The sequence below is a fragment of the Gracilinanus agilis genome, chromosome 4, assembly GCF_016433145.1.
Source record: "Gracilinanus agilis isolate LMUSP501 chromosome 4, AgileGrace, whole genome shotgun sequence".
NCBI classification, from domain to species: Eukaryota; Metazoa; Chordata; class Mammalia; order Didelphimorphia; family Didelphidae; genus Gracilinanus; species Gracilinanus agilis.
This window is the reverse complement of record NC_058133.1, coordinates 446221303-446242682: the sequence shown is the minus strand read 5'-3', so window position 1 is coordinate 446242682 and position 21380 is coordinate 446221303. Positions and strand designations below refer to the sequence as shown.

General features: G+C 34.8%; 1 protein-coding gene across 1 annotated transcript in view; it reads left to right on the top strand.

The window, feature by feature from the left end:
• PLPPR5 (phospholipid phosphatase related 5) overlaps positions 1–20092 on the top strand; it is a 144213-nt gene extending 124121 nt beyond the window's left edge. Inside the window, exons 4-5 of the mRNA XM_044675494.1 lie at positions 12925–13101; positions 19931–20092. Coding sequence (XP_044531429.1) covers positions 12925–13101; positions 19931–20092 — 339 coding nt within the window. The remainder of the gene's footprint in view (positions 1–12924; positions 13102–19930) is intronic.
• Positions 20093–21380: the final 1288 nt, after the last annotated feature.

The window sequence follows — 21380 nt, the reverse complement described above, 5'->3', positions numbered from 1 at the left end:
CTAGACATGATAATTTTAAGATACTCATGGGTGTTCAGTTCAAAATCTCTAATGGGTAGCTGGTGGTAATGAGGATTGGAGCTCAGAAGAAATCCTAGAGGAGAGACAGAAACAGGCAGAGACATAAAGAGAGACAGAGACAGAAAAACACAGAATGGGAAGATAGAGGAGAAAGAGAAGAATAGAGAGAGGTATCTGCTAGTAGTCCGCATAGATACAGTCTTGCAAGGATATAAAAAATTGACTATAAGGGAGAAAATAGAAATAAGAGTCTATTGCAGTAATTCAGAAAGGTGCAATAATTCAGTGCTCGGGGATGGTAAGAGTAGAAATAGAGATAAAGTGGACTCAAGTGTTATTATGGAAGTTGAATTTATCAGGCTTGATACCTGTTTAGACCTGAAAACATGAAGAAGAAGGAAGAGTGAAAGATAACACCAGGATATTATAAATGGGATCCTAGAGGAATGATCCTATCACCAAAAGAAATAGAAAAGTCAGGAAAAAATTAGAAAGAAATAACAATTTGTGGTTTGGGAAATATTGCATTTGAGATTTCAGTAGGAAATTCAGGTATTAATGCCTTGTAAGCAGTTGGAGATGTGAATGGGGAATTCAGAAGGGAGATCAGAGCTAGAAATAGAAGATTTGGAGCTATCTCCATAGAGGTGAGAAATAGAGCTGGGAGGGAAAGGTTGGGTAAGGGAGGGAACTGATATCGCCAAAAATGATTAAAAAATAAACACATTGCCTTGTGTATTGCCTAGCTTAAACAAGTTGTGGCATATGAATGTAATGGAATACTACTATACTGAAAGAAAGGGTGAACGGGTTAATTTGGGAAAAAACATGAAAAGATTTACATGAAATTATGAAGACTGAAACAAGCAACATCAAGAGAACATTATATATAGCAACAGAGATATTTTTAAATAGAGACTCGAATACCTTCACCTCCAGCAAAAGATCCAATATATAGAAATAGGCAAAATATAGTTCTACATACACATATGTCTTTTTGTCAAAATATGTCTTCTCTAATGGAGGAATGGGAGGGAGTGGGTTAACTGGGTATTTTTATGTAGCAAACAAATTTTGTCATTATCAAATATATTAATATATGTTAAATAATGTGACCTCAATACACATATGAAATCATGCAAAATAACTTACATATTATGTGACTATATATATATATATATATATACATTATTTAATTAACAATAACTGCTTTAGGGGAAAAAAGTATATAATAAACTCATTACATTAGTTCCAAAAAAAAAAGAGAAAGAAGACAAGACTTAGTAAAGAAGAAAAGAAGGGTTTAAGTAAGAGATTAAGCATTTATTAAATACCTTCTATGTTCCAGATACTGTACTAAATGCTTTGTAGTTACAATCTCATTATAAAACCGCTTATATGTACATATTACATATGTATATGTGAAATACATATATGTGTGTATGCATATGCATATATATTTCCTCTAATAACTCTCAGAGGTGGGTGTTAATTATTACACCTATTTTACAGTTGAAGAAATGAGGCAGGAAAAGGTTAAGTGTTTTGCCCAAAGTCACAAAACTAGGAAGTGGCTGACGCTAGAATTGAACTCAGATCATCCAAACTCCAGAACTAGTGCACTCTCCGCTATGCCACTTTGTAGCCTCTGGGGAAAAAATGGTTAAAAATTTATTCACACAATAGAGTGCATTGTTTCTGGCCCTAAAGGGCTGATGAACATTGAGAATGAATATGCAAATCATGAGACCACAGAATATAAAATTGTTGAGCTTGAAATCCAATAAAACTCCAGTGTGCTATTTTTTTAAATTTTTTGTTATTTTAGAAAAATTTTCCATGGTTACATGATTCATGTTCTTACTTTCCCCTTAACCCTCCCCCCCATAGCCAATGCACATTTCCACTGGTTTTATCATGTATCATCTATCAAGACCTATTTCCATATCATTGATAGTTGCATTGGTGTGGTTGTTTCGAGTCTACATCCCAAATCATGTCCACATAAACCCATGTGTTCAAGGAGTTGTTTTTCATCTGTGTTTTCACTCTTCTAGTTCTTCCTCTGAATGTGGGCAGTGTTCTTTTCCATAAATCCCTCAGAATTGTCCTGGGTCATTACATTGCTACTAGTACTGAAGTCCATTACATTCAATTCTACCACAGTGTATCAGTCTCTGTGGAAAGTGTTCTTCTGGCTCTGTTCCTTTCACTCTGTACCAGTTCCTGGAGGTCTTTCTAGTTCACATGGAATTCCTCCAGTTTATTATTCCTTTGAGCACAATAGTATTCCATCACCAACAGATACAACAATTTGTTCAGCCATTCCCCAATTAAAGGGCATACCCTCATTTTCCAGTTTTTTGCCACAACAAAAAGCATGGGTATAAATATTTTTGTACAAGTCTTTATCTATGATCTCTTTGGGGTACAAACCCAGAAATGATATGGCTGGATCACAGGGCAGGCAGTCTTTTAAAGCCCTTGGGCATAGTTCCAAATTGCCATCCAGAATGGTTGGATCAGTTCACAACTCCACCAGCAATGCATTAGTGTCCCAATTTTGTCACATCCCCTCCAACATTTATTACTCTCCCCTGTTGTCATTTTAGCCAATCTGCTAGGTGTGAGGTAGTATCTCAGAGTTGTTTTGATTTCCATTTCTCTAATTATTAGAGATTTATAACACTTTCTCATGTGCTTGTTGAGAGTTTTAATTTCTTTATCTGAAAATTACCTATTCATGTCCCTTGCCCATTTATCAATTGGGGAATGTACTATTTTTTATATTAAATACTGTTTAGATTTAATTTCTGTTAATTAATAAGCAATTATTAAGTGATTACTATGTTCTAGGCAATGGACTAAGTGATGAGGAAACAAGGAAATGCTTTCAAGGAGCTTACAGTCTAATGGTGGGAACTGGTTAAACTGGAGATAAGAGAGGAATCAAGAACAGTCAGTTATTACCAAAGACAGCAGGGAGGGGTTAGTAACCTTGGGTGAGATCATGGGACTATGTGACTGATTCTAGGTAGGCTGAGGCTTTGATTTTACTCGGATCCACTCTCACTATGGTGGGGCTACAGAAAAGGATTAGAATTAAAGGAGATCAGGAAGGTCCACTTGTAGAAGATGAAATTTTTGCAGAGAGTTGAAGAACTCCTGAGGCAAAAATGAGAGGGAATAGCATTCCAGGCATTGAGGACAATCTGTGAAAAATTCCAAAGTTGAGAGAAGTGAGGAATAGGGAAATTAAATTAAGCAGCCTTTTAGTTTGATACCTTGCAATCATGTGATTCATAGTAATGCTATCATCCTAGATAAAAGTCTGTATATGTAATCAGATTGTGAATGTGGTCTCAGGGTGGTATCTGAGCAATATTTTTAAGTGTTACCATAAGTGCTTTGCTACATTAATCTTTATTGAGTGATTATATTACATTTTATTATTCTTTATAACAAATTGATTCATGTTGGAAGTTGGCAAGCCCCAAGGAGGAGGGGAATTCTCATAAATGGGGGTTGGGATGTACTATGTCAAGAATGATCTGAAAGAAGCCTAGGTCAAAGTGTCCTGAGATGTCCTTCACCTGTAGTTCCTGTTATTTATGTCAAGAATGACCCCTGTAAGTCTTCTCCTCCACCCCATCACTCTGTAAGTTCTTCATTCTGCCTTGAAAAATATGTTAAAAGTTGATGATTGGGTTTCACATCCAACTGAAGAATCTTCATACTTCTGGTCTGTTGGTTTTAACCACCCAATAAAGTCAGACTTTTCTCGGAGAGTACTTTGTCTAGTCTTCTTCTTTCAAATTTTAAGGAGGTTTAATATCATTAGATTGGGTAGTATGAAGAAGTCAGGAGGCAGGGAAGGGAAGGTGTAAGATAGTTGAAAAGGTAGAAGACCAAGTCATGAAGGGCTTTGAACACCAACCAGAAAATTTTATATTTGATCCTGAAAATGATAAGACTCATTGGAGTTGATTGAATAGAAGGGTGACATGCTTAGATGTGTACTTTGAAAAAGTTAAATTAACACTGAGAAGACGGACTGAAGAGAGGCAAGATAGGGAGACGAATCTGCAGGGTGAGTCAATAGTCCAGGCATGAGGAGATGAGAACCTGATTTTAGGGTATGTCTGAGGAGAGAAAGGGGCCTCTATAAGTCATGGTATATAGTTAAAATCAACAGAACTTGGCATAAGATTGGATATAAGGTAGGAGAGAGAATGGGAAATAAAAGATAATAATTAGATTATCAGTTTGGGTGTCTGGGAGCATGATGATTTCCTTGTCAATAAGGAAATTCATTAGTGGGGACAGTCTAAAAAAGATAATGAGTTTAGTTTGGGTATATTGAATCACAGATATCTATTTTGAGACATCAAATAGCTGGCTGGATATGTGCAACTAGGAGTTATGAGAGAGGATATGGGAAGAGTAATAGATCTGAAAATCAACAGAAAAAAAGGATAATTGAAACCATGGGAACTGATGAAATCATCAATGAAGTGGAATAGGAACAAAAGAGAAGAGGACTCTGGGCAAAGCCCTAGAGTATCTCCATCATCAGTGAGAGTGACTCCAATGCAAACCCTGCAAAAAAGACTGATAAGGAGCAATCAGACACATACAAGGAAAACAAGGATAATGCTACAGAAACTCAGAGGTAAGAAGATAGCAAGAAGAGGATTTAGATCAAAGGTGTCAGAGGTTACAGCCTCTGAGATACAGAAGAAATAAAGAAGGATGAGATTTTATAAAGGGCTCTGAAATTTGACAATTAAGAATTTTTTGGTAGCTGTGGAGAGGGAAGTTTTGTTTGAAGCTGAGGTCTGAAGGTCAGACTATGGAGAGTTAAGAAGAGAGGGACAAAAAAAAGCCACTTGTAATATTGTTTTTGTTATAGATATACAGATATAAATTTTGAAATCTACTTTCTTAGACTGTACTCAATGTTCAATCTTGCTGACATATTTTTGATCCTACCTCAATCATCCAGCATGTTGGCTTTCAACCCAACATTCCTTCCATCTAAAAATTTGACAAGCATGACATCTTTTTTTAAAACCCTTCCTTTCCCTCTTAGAATCAATATTATGTATAGGTTCCAAGGCAGAAGAGTGATAAGGACTAGGCAATGGGGGGTTAAGTGATTTACCCAGGGTCAAAGCTTTCCTTCTTTACCTTCCTTAAAATCACTGATAAAAATTTTGACCAACACATTCCCAATAACAAATCCCTGTGGTACTAAACTAGAAATCTCCCTTAAGATTGTCAGTAAGCCATAAACAATGATTGCAAGTTATTAAACCAGTTCCTAATCAAGTCAACTGAGTACTTATTTACCTGATACACAATCAAGCATGAGACAATTGTTAAGCACATTGCTGAAACTTATGTACACTCCCCCTTCATCATTCTTCTAATCTCCCAGTAACTCTATTATAAGAGGAAATGAGATTAGTTCTACATAACCTACCCTTGATTAAGACCTTCTGGACTTTTGTGAATGCTATTCCTTTTGTGAATGTTTACAAATATTTCATTTAATAATCATGTTTTACAGAATTTACTCACATCCTTCTCCCTCTCCCCCTAAAAAATAAAACAGGGACACTTGCCTTTCTCAATTCTATAGTGCCTTTCTTGGCAGTCTTTCACAGATCATTGACAGCAGTTTGGCAATGACATATTTCAGTTCTTTCCATTACTCTACATTATTAAGACTTATGAGATACATTAAAGTATATGTTTAGCATTATTACTATTATGAAGAAAGATGAATATTAGAAAAATAAACTCAAAATTGCAGCTAACATAAAAAAGTGATCAAATTTTCTCCCATCTACTCTTCCACAGTAGACATCAATGTTAAATGCCACATGATTGTTGTTGTCCTTTGTGCTTGAAAAAGGCCAGGATGACATCACTGATATCTCTTGACTTGAACATAAACTGAATTTAACTGAGGCAGAGTTGCACAATGGCCTCACTCAATCTTCCAGAGCCCAGTGGTAAGTCAAAAGTCAAGATGATGGTGATGGCTCAGAATGCAGTGAGTGATCTTGATTTCTTTGATATCTAATCAAATTCTAAGAGCTCCACAGCACTGGATTCTGCTGCCTTCATGGTCATTGGAACAAATTGTTCTCATCCACCCCCTCTATTGTAGAAAGTCTTTACAAGTCTGGGGTACACATCTCCCTAATTTACTGATGGGTTTGAGACCTGTTGGTTACTCACAACCTGATTTAGCCTGCATGCTGTGATTGTTTACCAGGTTTGGTCACTGTGCAAGCTACAGCTTTTTGGAACCACAGTGAGAGCTGGGTGGCAGGTGAACATTAAATGTGTATGAGCATCCCTGAAAAGGACTCCACAAGCCCTCAAACCAGAGGTGCTAATCTACCCTGAATAATTCATACTCCCCATGAGTAGGAGGCATGTAGGTGGCTCAATGGATAGAGATCTAGGTCTGGAGTCAGGAGGAAAACTTGAGTTAAAATGTAAACTCAGATTCTTACTAGATTAATTTCTGTTTGCCTTATTTCCCTGGAAAAGGAAATGGCCAACCACTCTAATATCTTTGCCAAGACAAAAGATGCACAGCATCATGAAGAGTCAGACATGACTGAACCATCATGTACTTCAGGACACAAAACCAGAAAAGATATGAATGATATCCCTGCTTAGTAAAATGTTGTGACTCTCATAATTATATACACACATACACACATGTATAAATATAAACATTTCTATTTTTCAGCCTCTTCCTTCATGCTCCAACTACCATAATACATACATTTTCATAAAATTAAATTTATTAATAATTTCCTTAATGTAGACCAAGACATCACAGCAAAATCTCAAAGGATTTCAGCCAAGAGTCAGAGAAGCTCCCATATTCCACAGAGGTTTGGATTTGAAGTAGCACAATGCATCCAGAAAGCTACATACCACTACAGAAAAGTTATTTAAATATTCCTGCAGTCACTTCTAGCAATTATGAAAGATTAAAAATTTACCCAGAAAATTCAAGCAAAATGATTACTCAGTTTCACAAGAATCTGAAGTGATATTTGTAGAATAGCAACTTATATAATGATCCTTTTCTAATCAAGTATAGAAGGGGCCATGCATGGTTTGACAAACCCAAGGTAGCTAATGGGCAAGTGATTGACAAAACTGTTGAATTAAATAACTGTCAAAACATTTTTAAAGCACATTAGTGTCATTGCCATTAATAACAAATATTCCCTTAATAGAAATATGTGTCCAATTTTTGCTGTCAAAATTAGCTCTCATGTTCATGGATAATAATATCTACTACTTTAAAAAATAACAAGTTATGTTCCATCTTCTTCCCATAGATTTGCAAGAATAGGAGTACACATAAAAAGTCTTACATAATTAACTTCTCAAGTTATTGCTGAGTATAACAGTTCTTAGCATCTAAATTTCTTATAATATAAGGTTAATTGGCACTAATTCAGCCTCATTGCTATATATGAGGATGCCAGAGGCCTAGGTATCTATTATTTCTAAAACTACCACATTTTCCTCTTTATAATTGTTTTGTTGTAATTTTAACTCTGCTAAATGTTATATACAACAATTAAAGGGGTAAAATTTTTGATAATGTAAAGGCAGATTTTGGCACTAGAACTGAACTCTAAAGTTGTATTACAAAGTAGCATCAGTTCTAAACATAAAGCTGATTTGAAATCAGCTTTTCCAAATCTTATTTAAATATGTAAGTTAACATGTTATGATTATATCTATGATCTCTAAGGCTATAAGTGAAACTGGTCCAAAATTGTAGTTTTCACAGACTCTCCAAGTTATGTTAGGACCTCAGTAGTATTCTAATTCAAACCATACCTTAAAAAATAAATTCCCCCTATGACATCAGAATAAGTAATTATCCAGCCTCTAGCTCAGGGGCCCGCAACCTTTTTGGCCGTGAGAGCCATAAACGCCACATTTTTTAAAATGTAATTTCATAAGAGCCATACAGTGCTCACAGTGCGCGCTCCTGTAACAGTGCCTGAAAAAAAATTGACTTTATGGCTCCTGCAGAAACAGCCATATCTGGCCCTCAAAAGAGCCAGATATGGCTCGAGAGCCATACGTTGCCGACCCCTGCTCTAGCTGATGACCTTTAGCGAAGGTGAATGTGATATGTCATTAGACATCCCATAATATTTTTTAAAAGTCTAATTGGTAGAAACCTGTCTCCTCCTTCATATTAAGGGAAAATCTTCCTTTTGGTAACTTTTATCTACTGTTCCCTTTTTTGCCCTTTGAAACAACCACATTGGTTGATAGAACTGGGTTCAAAAAGATGTCAACCAACTGGAATGATGGTTTGAATGTAATATGATGACATTTAATGGGGACAAATTTAACAGAGATAAATGGAAATTCCTAAATATGATTCAAAGATGCACCTTTACAAGTACAGGATGACAGAGATTGTTTCATTCTTTATACTTCTGTCCCTATTGCCTAGCACAATTCCTGGCACACAGTAGGGACTTAATAAATACTGACTATTTTCACAAGAGATTTTGTGAAAAAATATGGGGATATTAGTGACTTGAAATTTCAATATAAGATGGCATAGAAATCTTTTTTAAAGGCAATTTTTTGACTACATTAATAGAAACAGAGTGTTCAGAACAAGGAAGATGACAGTTCTGTTCATCACTCCCTATCCAGAATATTCTATTGCTTATGGGCACCAGATTTTAATTAAGAAATAAATTACCTAAAAGGCTTCCAGAAGAGTGACCAGAATGGCAAATGTTCTCAAAATAATGAAGTACAAAAAAACATTGTTGAAGGAATCAGATATGTTTAGCCTAAGAAAAAGAAAATATCTAGGGAGAGCACATGAATGTTGTAAGCAAATATTTGAACAGTCCTCATATGAAGGAAAAATTAAATTAATTTGTTCTACTTGGTTTCATCTTATTAAATTTGGCCTCTCATTCTAGCCTATTGAAATCTCTTTAGAAAAAAAAATCCTGATTCTTTGATCTAACATATTCACTGATCTTCTTAATTGGTATATTTTAAAGTTTAGCCAATTTTGCCTTCATCAAATTTATTGATAAAAAAGTTGAGTAAAAAGGGTGAAGGAAAGAGTGCTCTGCTGCTCCACTAAAGACTGTCCCCCACATTGTTATCAAGTCATTAATAAACACTCTTTGGGGCCAATTGGACAATTAGTAATCTACCCTAGTGGTAATATCATTTACCCCACATCTCTTCACCTTGTTCACAAGATCTTCATAGTCAAGTGCTTTGATACAGTAAATGTGGTGCCTTATTGTCAGGCTTTTCTTTCTGACTCTGTAGTTCATAAATCAAACAATAAACATTTCTTAATCACCTATTATGCGACAGGGCCTGGGCAAAGCACTATAGATACAAAAAAGAGGCAAAAATGATAGCCCTTATCCGCAAGGAGGTTACAATCTAACTGGATATATTTATCTTAGCTCATCATCATTTTCTCCCTTATCAGGCTGTCTAGAATATACTCCCCACCACAGAGTTGCTTCATTTTCCAGCCATTGATTCAATTTGTTTTTCATTTCTTTTCCAGATTACATGTTGATAAAATTTTAATGATCATTATCTGACATTTTGTGATGCATGTTCTCTCCCTCCCTCTCACCTCTCCTTCCTTCCCAAGACAGAAGATAACATGATATGGGTTATACATTTGTTATACAATATATATTACCATGTTTATAGTCTTTCAGAATAACTTATTGCTTACAATAGTGAAAAATTCATGAAGAAAATAAAATGAAAAATGGTATGCTTCAATTTCATTTTCAAATTCCATCAGTTTCTTCTAGAGAAATGGATAATATTTTTTGTTTCAAGTCCCTTGGAATTTTCCTGGATCCTTGAATTACTGATAATACTTAAATTGTTCATAGTTGATCATTGCATATTATTGCTGTTACTATGTACAACATTCTCCTGGTCTTGCTCACTTTACATTGTATCGTTTAGTATAAGGTTTTTTTGTGTTCATGTGATCACTTTGTGTATCATTTCATATGGGACAATAGTATTCTGTTATAATCATATAACACAACTTGTTCAGTCATTTTTCAAATGATGGACATTTCTTCAGTTTCCAGTTCTTGATCATCATATAAAGAGGTTCTATAAATATTTTGATACACAGAGGTCATTTTCCTCTATCTCTTATCTCTTTGGGATACAAACCAAGTAGAGGTATGCTGGATCAAAATGTATGCAGAGTTTGATGGTCTTTTGGACATGGCTACACAAATTACTCTTCAAAATTGTTGTATAAGCCCACAGCTTCCACCACAGTGTATTAGTGTCCAAATTTTTTCACATTCCCTCCAATATTTATCATTTTCCTTTTTTATCATATTAGCCAGTTTGGTCAATATGATGTGGTATCTGAGAGTTTTTTTTTAATTTGCATTTCTCTAATAGTGATTTGGAGAATTGTTTTCAGATGACTAAAAATAATTTAATTTCTTCATCTGAGAATTGCTTTTTCATATCCTTTGAACATTTGTCAATTATGGATTGCCTCATATTCTTATTTTTCTCAGTTCTCTATATATTGGATAAATAAGACCTTTGTCAGAGATGCAAAAAAAATTACCCCAGTTTATCCTTTCACTTCTAATCTTGTTTACATTGATTTTGTTTGTGTAAAAAGTTTTAAATTTAATGTAGTCAAAGTTATCAATTTTACATCTCATAATGATTTATATGTCTTTTTTGAGCATAAATTATTGCCTTAGCCATAGATCTAACAGGTAAACTGTTCCATGCTCCCCTACTTTGTTTATAGTATCACCCTTTATTTCTAAATCATCTATTCATTTTTACATTTCTTTGATATATGGTGTGAGGTGTTGTTCTGTGCCTAGACTCTGTCATGCTATTTTCAAGTTTTCCCAGAAGTTTTTGTCTAATAATGTAATTTTTCTTTCAAAGTGTAGATCTTTGGATTTGTCAAATATTATGTTACTATGATCATTTACTACTACATGTTGGTGGCCTGATCTATTCCACTGATCCACTATTCTATTCTTAGCCAGTACCAAATTGTTTTGTTAGTTGTCATTGCATAATATAGTCTGGGGTCCAGTACAGCTAAGCCACCTTCCTTCATATTTTTTCATTATATTCTTTGCCTCTTGTTTTCCAGATTGATTTTATTATTTCTTTAGCTCAATTAAATTATTTTTGATAGCTTAATTTGTATAGCATTGAATAGGTAAATTAATTTAGGTAGTATTATAATTTTTATGCTGGATCATGCTGAATTGTTTACATCTCATTTTGTACGAAAAGTATTTTTCAGTTGTGATCATATAATTCCTATGTTTGTCTTGGCATGTAGACTCCCAAGTATTTTATATTATATCCAGCTTTTGAAAATGTGTTTAATCTTTCTACTTACCATTGATGTTTTCATAAATGTTTCTGATGTTTTTGGATGCCCTCTTCAAGACAGTATATTTTTAATCATTTATTCTGCCACCACTGTTATCCAATATTTTCAATACCATGTGCCTTTTCATATGTGCATTTTTTTCTTTCATTTTTAAATGTTTACCTTCTTTCTTAGAATCAATGCTAAGAATCAATTTTAAGGTAGAAGAGCAGTAGGGTCTAGGCATTTGGAGTTAAGTGACTTGCCCAGGATAACACAGCTAGGACGTAACTGAGGAAAGATTTGAACGCAGGTTGTCACAACTTTAGGCTTGATGCTCTATCATATGTGAAATTTCTTGCAGATTTATAATGTTGGATTTCATGCCATATGAGGATTAGTTGAAGAAAGTGAAGCTAGGAAGTGAGGTGTTGGAGGGATATAATAGCTGACTATAATATAAATATTGGAAGGATTGTGATATGAAAGAAGCATTAAGCTTGACCTGCTTATCCTGAGAATGTAGTATGATGATGTCAGAAGAACCCTCTATTTCCAATCAAAGAACTATAGTTTCAGTCCTGGCTTTGTCACTTCATACCAGTAGTGTAATGTTGCCTGAGACACTTCTGCTTTCTGGGCTTCTATTTCCTCATCTGTAAAATGAAGGGTTTGTACTATATCACCTCTGAGGTTCCTTCTAGTTCTAAATCAAAGGTCCTTCAAGAACTGGGTCAGCAAAGAACTAGATGAGTTACCTAAAGAGTGGGAAAAAGTTTAAAATAGTCAAATGTATGCTTAATATAAGGAAAGATTTCCTAATGATTGTAGCTTTACAAAAGTGAAGTTGGCTCTCTTGAGACCATATCATTTCCCAATCATTTGAGGTCTTTAAGCAAATTGTGATGACCACAAATTTGAGGTGACATCTATGTCTTTGTTCATGTATATTTTGAACTACTTGGTTGAATTGTGAGATCAATTCCAATTCTGTGATTTCACAATTTTGTCCATTCTGAGTATGAACACTATAGAAACATGACTTCATAATTAACAATCTTAGGGTTAAAAAAGATATCAGTGAGTAAGTAAAATTAAAGAATTCCTATTCTTTCAACTATGTTTTAATTAATTTCATTCAAAATAACAATAAGCTTAATTTTCTGATATTTATCAGACTTTATGGACATATTGATGTATTACACTGGAAAGATGACTGGATCCAGAGTTCAAGGACCTTAGTTCAGATTCTGACTCTACAACTTCTTTCTTGACCTTCAGCGAGTAACAACTTTTCCACTCCTCAGTTTTCTCATCTGTAAAATGACAGAACTGAAGGAGATGACCTCTGATGTCCCTTCTAGCTCTGATTCAATGATAGTTTGAGCTAAATATATTAAACTGGTATATAAACTGCTTACTACCTTGTCCTTTTCCATTTATTATTTCAGATGTACATTACCAACACAATAAAAGCCAAAGGAACAAGACTTGCTAAACCAGTTCTATGCTTGGGCTTAATGTGTTTGGCTTTTCTTACTGGACTCAACAGAGTAGCAGAATATCGAAATCACTGGTCAGATGTGATAGCAGGGTTTCTTGTTGGAATATCTATAGCAGTATTTTTGGTAAGTATTCGGGGCCGATTTTGACAGAATTGCATTGATAGTTAACTTGCCTCATAGTTTTGAGAAAATGAGTATTAAATTCTTTACTAATTCCCATTATTGTATGTAGAAACTAAAATATTATGGAATCTGTATAGGTTTTTTTCCCTCATTCTTTCTGATATCTTCATTCATGATGATAAGCTCCATCTTTAATTTAAAAACCATACCTTTTGTCTTAGGATCAACACTGTGTATTGGTTCCAAGGCAGAAGAGCAGTAAGAGTGAGGCGGCGGGGGTGTGTGTGGGGTGTTAAGTGACTTGCCCAGGGCCACACAGCTAGGAAGTGTCTTGAGGCCAGATTTGAACCCAGGACCTCCCATCTCTAGGCTTGGCTCTCTATCCACTGAACCACCTAGCTGCCCAAATCATGTAATTTTGAAAATGTTTCCTTAAACCCAATTTCTATATAAAATTAATTCATGGTTTCATAATCCTTGAATATTGGGATATACCTGGGAATTCATGAAATTCCAACATTATTTTTCTACAGGTGCAAGGCATCCTGGTTGTAATAGACAGAATGCTGTACCTAGACACACGTGGTCTGCATTCAAGTACCAGCTCTTCCACTTTATTAGCTTTGTAACTTTGGCCATGTTGATTAATCTCTTTGAGCTTGTTTCTTCAGAGGCAAAATTATAAGATAATAATACTTATATAACCTAACTCCTGGGGATACTGTGAGGAAAGTACTTCGCAAAGTACAAAGCATTATACAATTGTAAATTGCTAGTATTGTTATTTTTAAATTTCAATTTTATTTTATTTCAACTCACAGATCTATGCCATGATAAAATTTATTTCAAGTCAACAACCATTCATGAAGAACCTTCTACATGTAAGACTCTGTCCGAAGCCCTGATGATACAAAAACAAAAGTGAATTATTAAAAGGCAGCTAGCAGAAACAGTGGATGGAACACTGGACTTGGAATAAGGAAGTCCTGGGTTCTAATCCTGCTTCAGACTTTTTAAAAAAAAATTTTAAACCCTTAACTTCTGTGTATTGGCTCATAGGTGGAAGAGTGGTAAGGGTGGGCAATGGGGGTGAAGTGACTTGCCCAGGGTCACACAGCTGGGAAGTGTCTGAGGCTGGATTTGAACCCAGGACCTCCCGTCTCTAGGCCTGACTCTCAATCCACTGAGCTACCCAGCTGCCACCCTGCTTCAGACTTTTAATAGTTATGAGTCCTACCTAAGTCACTTAACCTCTTCCTGCCTCAGTTTTCTATCTGTATAACAGAAAAATAGTAATATCTATCTTAGCAGGTTGTAAGAGTCAAATGAGATATCTTTTTAAACACTGCAAACCTTAATATACTACATAATCATTATATATGATTATTATTGAACCCTCACCATTTCCAAATTTATGTTCTACTGGAAAAATACAGATAAATAAATGCAAAGGTGATACAATGTAATAGAAAGTAAATTACTGAGGTAGAAGGCTAATAATTGAGGCATATGGAAATTATTTCTGGAAAAAGAGGTCTGTGAGAATGATGAGTGCTATGAAGATAGGGTTGCAAAATAAAATGCTATTTGATTTATTATAAAAAGGGTCATAATGAACCTGAAGAATCAAGGAAAGGTTCACGAAAAGGGCAATTCATTTTGTTGTAGTAAATAAAAAACTTTTCAGGAGAAATTCATTTTATATGAATGAATAGGGAGAATTACAAGGCAGAAATTAGGAAGAGAGAACATTCCAGAATGAGAAGACTATCAATGAAAGGTACTGATAGAGAAGGGAATGAAATGTCATACTGGCAGTAACTAGTAAGCCAGCTTTTTTGAAATGAAGCATGAATGAAGAAGAGCTGTATGAAATAAGTGGCACAAATACTGTATAAAGAATAAAAGCCAAGAGTAAAAAAAATTGGGTATTTCTTATAATAGTAATAATAGCACTTATATGGCATGTTAATATTTGCAGAGTGCTTTTCCAATGCTATCACATTTTATCCTCACAATAACCCTATATAATCAGTGTTGCTAGTATTCCTATTTTACAGATGAGGAAACCAAGGCAAACAGAGGTGAAAGGACTTGTCCAGGGTCACACAGCTCACAAGTGTCCAAAGTCACATTGAGCTCAGTTCTCACTAACCAAGATTCTATCCACTATGCCTACTAGCCAACTAGTTTAGGTAACTAGTCAACTACTTCCTTCCTAAGTCATGTCTATCTCTTCTGGGCCTCAGTTTCCTTATCTCCAAAATGAAAGAGGTTGGATTAGATGGCTTCTAGTGTCCAATCTGGCCCTAATATATCTATGATCCTTTAAAATGATTTTCAAAAATAATTTCGAAGACAAAAGAAAGCTTGTATCTTCAGCTTGCCTCCTGGAGCATCCATATGGCACAAGCAGTACATTGGAGGCTTCCTGTAAACAAATACTTAAAATTCACTGTGGTTCTTAATATTTTTAAAAGGCCAGCAGTGAAAGTTTTGTATCACAAATGTTTTCTTCCAGATAACTTTTTTTTGATAGCTATGAATTTTTGGTATTTTAAGTATTTCTCAAAGTGGACCCCATCTGCTTCCATTGACTACCACTAAATGTTTTATCGATTTTCAACTTTGTTTTCCCAATCTAAACCATTTCCATTGCTCCCAAAAGTTATCTGGAATTCTTAAACACTTCCCAAACAAAATTAACTTTAATTGGTACCTAATCTCCATGTTTCTCAGTCAGTGGCATTGACTCTCTTCAAATTACCCAGGTTCTATAATAATGAGTTATTTTTAGCTCACCCTATTTATTGCTTCTCTATAATGAGTCAGCCTCCAGTGTCTATATTTTCTGGACAAAATGCTTCTTATATCCATGATTTCATCTCCATTCCCTCATCTCCAATATAAAGTAGCACAATACAGTAGAAAGTATGTCAGATTTGAAGTCAGAGGAAGTGAGTTCAAATCTTAGATCTACCATTTAGTAGCATTTGACCCTTTGGCAAATCATTTTAATTCTCTCTGGACCTCAGTCTTTTTTTGTATGTAAAATGAGAGGATTAAGCTAAACAGTTTATATGGACCCTTCTAAAGCAATGATTCTAAGATCCATGTAATTGCCTTTATAGGCAAACATAGTGTGAGAGGTGTGTAGTGGCACACTTAAGGAAACATTCCTATTGGTTCTTTTATTGGCCAATAGACTTGTTTCTCAAGGATGTGCCACCATACTTTGCTTGCCTATGATTTCAAGAGCCTCTCAACTGAACTCAAGGCTTACTTCATGGCTTTTAAGTAGGTGGCTTTCCTTACCCTCTCCAGAAATCTCAGTGGCTCCCTAATACATACAGTGTCAATTCATTTAAATTCAGTGTTGGCTATAATATGGCCCCATCCCAATTTTTCAAGCTCATTTCCTGTCACTCATTAAGTCTGCAATCTTCACTCAGCTCTTTATTGTGTTCTCCATAAGAAGACAATATTCATTTTCATCTTTATTCCTGGTTCTACATTTTTCCTTTCCAGAAGCATTTTTCTCCCTTTATTTAGCCTAGCTAGACAAGGCTCTACTCATGTCTCTTGAAAGTAAACTGATACTATGAAAAGACTACTTGGTTTTGATGCCAGAGAGCCTAATTCCAAATCTTGGCTCTGTAACTTGCTATCTATATAACCTTGGGCAAGTCCTGTAATCTCTCTCAGCCTCATTTTACTCAAATGGGAAAGAAAGTGAAGGATTAAATCAGATGTCCTATGATGTGCTTCTAGTTATAAATCTATGATCCTTCTTCTTTATGAAGCTCTTCCCCTGAATATTCTAGCCCTCTCCTATCTCTCTAGTTATTCTGACCTGCATACTTTCCCATATAATCATATATACTGTCTTGCATGTTATTTCATGTATTCTATCTTTTTAGATGCAGCCAATTATATTTTCTCTTAGAGGAGGGACCATATCTTTTCTTTTTTCTCTGGTCTCTCTAATGTCTAGTGCAGTAAAGTAAATAACCAAGATTTGAACTTAGGTCCTCTGGCAACTGACCCAACATTCTCTGTGCTCTCCTTCAGTGATAATAATAATTCCAACTTTCAAATATGTACTCTTGGTCAAAGTGTACAAGGTAAATATAAAAAATAGAGTCTCTTCCCTCATGGAAATTATATTCTAAAAGTTTGATGAAATACAAGCACAGATAGATAATATGGATAATATTACATGGTAAGTGCATCAGATGCCTTTGAATTAAATGCCATTTGGTTTCAGACAGGGAGGGATGAACTTGGGGAAACAGGGAAGTTTTTCTGGAAAAAGGAAATTTGCTTTCTGGGAACAACTAAATGGAAATATTCGGGAGAAAAAATAACTTTATTTAAGAAAATAGCATTCTGAAATCTCTAGAAGAATCTTTTGACCAAGAGGGAAGTTGATTCAATTAAACAAATATTTATGTGCAAGGTACTGTGCATATATTCAGTATGATATATTATGTGCAGAAGATATGAAGAACACCTATGTTAATTACCCTCAAGGAACTGACAGTGATAGGATTACATTATTTAAGATATTTGGAGGGATTTCAGAAGTCATATAGTCTAATCGTCCCAGTTTACAGATGAGGAAACTAGGTGCCAAAGCAATATTTTCAGCCTCTTCTTCTGACTCCTAATCTAATGGTCTTTTCTGCTATACCACTTTGACTTTTCAGTGGAATTAGGAAGGAAACAAGCATTTATTAAACAACTACTTGTGCCTGTGCTAGAGGCTTTACAAGTATTATCTCATTTGATCCTCACAACAACCCTGGGAGGTAGGTGCTATTATTATACCCATTTTACAGTTGAGGAAACTGAGACAAATAGAGGTTAAATGACTTACCCAGGGTCACAAGCTAGTACATGTCTGAGGCAGGATCTTTTCTCAGGTCTTGTTTACTTCAGGACCAGAACTCCCTCCACTATATCACTTGACTTCCTGTTTTAATGAATGTTTGGATTAAATTTAATTGGATATTTACTAAACCTCTATTATATATCAAACAGTATAAGGTATTGAGATTACGAAGACCTGCCTCCCCCCAAAAGGAAATATTCCCTACCCTCAAGGAGCCTGTATGTTCCATAACACCTGCCCTCCAGGATCTTATATTTTCTGCAGGGATAAATTTAAACACAGGAAAATAAATATATTGTGATTTCCACCGGAAGATAGTATAAACAACTGAGTTTGAAGGATGAGTTTGGAAAGGCATTACAAATGTGCTGGCATTTGAATTGAATCTTGAACAAATGTTGGGGTTGCCAATACTATCAAAGAGGAAGGAACACATTCAAGGCATGGCATACAATGAATATAAAGGCTCAGACAGAGGAGATAATGGCACATTTAGCTAAGAGGAGAGACAGTTCTGCCTAGTTGGCTGGAACACATAGTTTGAGAAACTGAATAATATGAAATAAATAGAAAGGCAGATGGGAGCCAGAGTATGATCAGAAATATCATTCTGTAATCATAATTTTTTAAATGGGACAGATTCATAGCTATGTTTTGTGGTTTTGGTATAGTCCATCTTTAAGATATAAAACTGATTTGAATAACAAAGAACATTTTAATCATAAGATTCTATAGGGGATGTGTGTATATGTGTGTATGTATATATATACGTGTATATGTATTCAAATAAATATATGTGTATACATATGCAGTAATTTCAGTGATATATACATATATATACAGAACTGGGATAGAATAAACATCTTCACTGGAAATGCCTATGTCAACAAATGTATAAGAGGGTAGGATATTTTTCTAAGCTATTAACACTCCAAAGTATGTTTTTAGTATTATGCAGAGTAATTTTGTTTATAAAACTGGAGAGGAACCAAAAATCTAATTGGCCTTTGGAGAAAATTTGGTGGTAAGCCTTCTTAAATAAAAGGCTTCTCAGTAGGACTTTGGAAATTTTGTGATTTAAATTTCTAATTATACATTAAACATTTATGAAAAAGGATTGCTATATTCTAACTGTACATGAGTTGAACTTTTTCCTGTTTCACTGCAGAACATAATGAAATAATCATTTTAAAATAACATAACAAATGTGGAGAAAATCAGACAATATATTCTATGTTAACTGGCACAAGCCAACATTAGCAAGTATATTGGTCACGTCATTGAAATTAAATTCTATTCTTGAATGAATTTGAAACCAAGCCAACATTAGTGATTGGTATCAAGATCAATTTCCCTTGAAGCATCTCCAGTTTTAGCAGTAACCTAGGTGAACTGTTGTGTAAAATAAATTTACAAACAGATGGTAAACATGTTTATTAAAGGTGAAATTACTGAATTTGTGGAGGGTGTCAGTTGTAAATGGTTTAGGGTGAAAGTGATACTCTTAGAAAAAAGTGAAATGAATCCCATTTCAGTTGTAAGCTATATGAAGAAAGGACAGTGGGCCATTACTTACATATGATTATGAGGTTCTTGAATGGACTGGCGCAACAGCAATACTTTGACCATCCATATTTAATGAGAAACATTGAGAAGCAAAGTCATCATTAACATAATGGTAGAGCAAGTGGTAAGCTGTATTTCCTGAATTATGTAATACTTGTATGTAATTACATTTTATTTATAATTAAAGTCTACCAGACATATTCAAAAAGGACAAATGTGACTTTAAACTCGCTCCCATGCAATCTTTGGAAAGCTGTTGAATATGCTGTTCTTGTAATTAGAATTGCCAACCCATTAGCCATAGAGATATCACAGGAAGTGATCACTTTCGATGTGATTTAATGGTAATTATTTTCTGTAACTTTCTAGGTCGTATGTGTGGTAAACAATTTCAAAGGAAGACAACCAGAAAATGAACACATACACATGGACAATCAGGCACAAATGCCAATGATCAGCATTCCTCGAGTAGAAAGTCCCCTAGAAAAGGTAAAATCTATCCAAGTGATTCATTCATCACTTACATTCTAAGCCACAATTGTTATCTGGGGAGAATGAACAGTTACTCCTGGGTTTTAGTTTATCTGGAGACTCTGCTCATTTCACCACTGGTTTACTGACACAATCTCTGGGAAGCATTAAATCCAATTTAAGATTAAATGAGGTCCTAGACGCAGAGAGATGACTGTGGAAAATACTCATTCTATTGAAAGTTCTTCATTTTGCTGGCAGAAGCCTAAGTACCAGCATATAAGGGGAAAAGTTCTTCGACCTTCGACAATTTCAAAATAAGGAATATCTTCTGGTTAATCTTACAAAGAAAGGAAAGATTTGGAGACATCTTCCTGAAATGATATCAATTTAATATATATTAATTGAATGCTCACTATGTACATGATGCTGATAAAGCTTATGAAATGAGCAAAATCCACTGTAAAAGTTCATAATCTAAGGATATACATACACATATACAAATATAACATGAGGAGTTTTGTTTTAAATTCTATAAGAAAATTATCCCAGAAGTGCTTTCATAATTCAAAATATGGAGTGATCTTTCTAACATGGGGTGTGATTAGGTAATCCTTTTTGTTTGCTGTGGCATTTGAGCTGAGTTTTGAAAGAATTTAAACATGAGATGAGGGATTCGGGTGATGGAAAGGGAAGTAATGGTAGGAACAAAACAATAAAGTATTAAACTCGAGAAGTGTTTAAGCAGTATGCTTAAATCTTGTGAAGAATAGAATTAGGTGGCTCAGTGAATTGAGAGCCAGGATTAGAGACAGGAGGTCCTGGGTTAAAATCTGGCCTCAGATACTTTCTAGCTGTGTGATCCTAAGCAGGTCACTTAACCCCCTTGTTTAGCCCTTACCACTCTTCTTCCTTGGAACACACTATTAACTCTAAGAAGGAAAGTAAGGTTTTGGTTTTTTTTTTTTAAAGGAAAAAGTGGGGAAGAAAGGTTGAAGCCAAATAACAGAGGCCTTTTATTACTGGGCCAATGAAAACATCAAATTGAAGTTCTAAGAAAAATATCTGATGTCATATTAAATAACTAGAGCAAAATACTTAATTAACCAGACCCAAGTTGTTTTGTTTTGGTTTTTGTTTTGAGTTTAAATAAGGCATCAAGTTACCCTTGTCCTGAATATCAGGTAAATGCTTAATGATCTTTCTTATTTCAAGAGTAAATTTTTAGGTGAGCATTCATTTGCATTCTAGAATATTCTATGATATAAAACAACTTTAAAAATTTTAACAAGCCTCCATTTCAGGTGAGAAATAAAAGCAAGAGGGAAATTTCATTGCAGTATTTCAG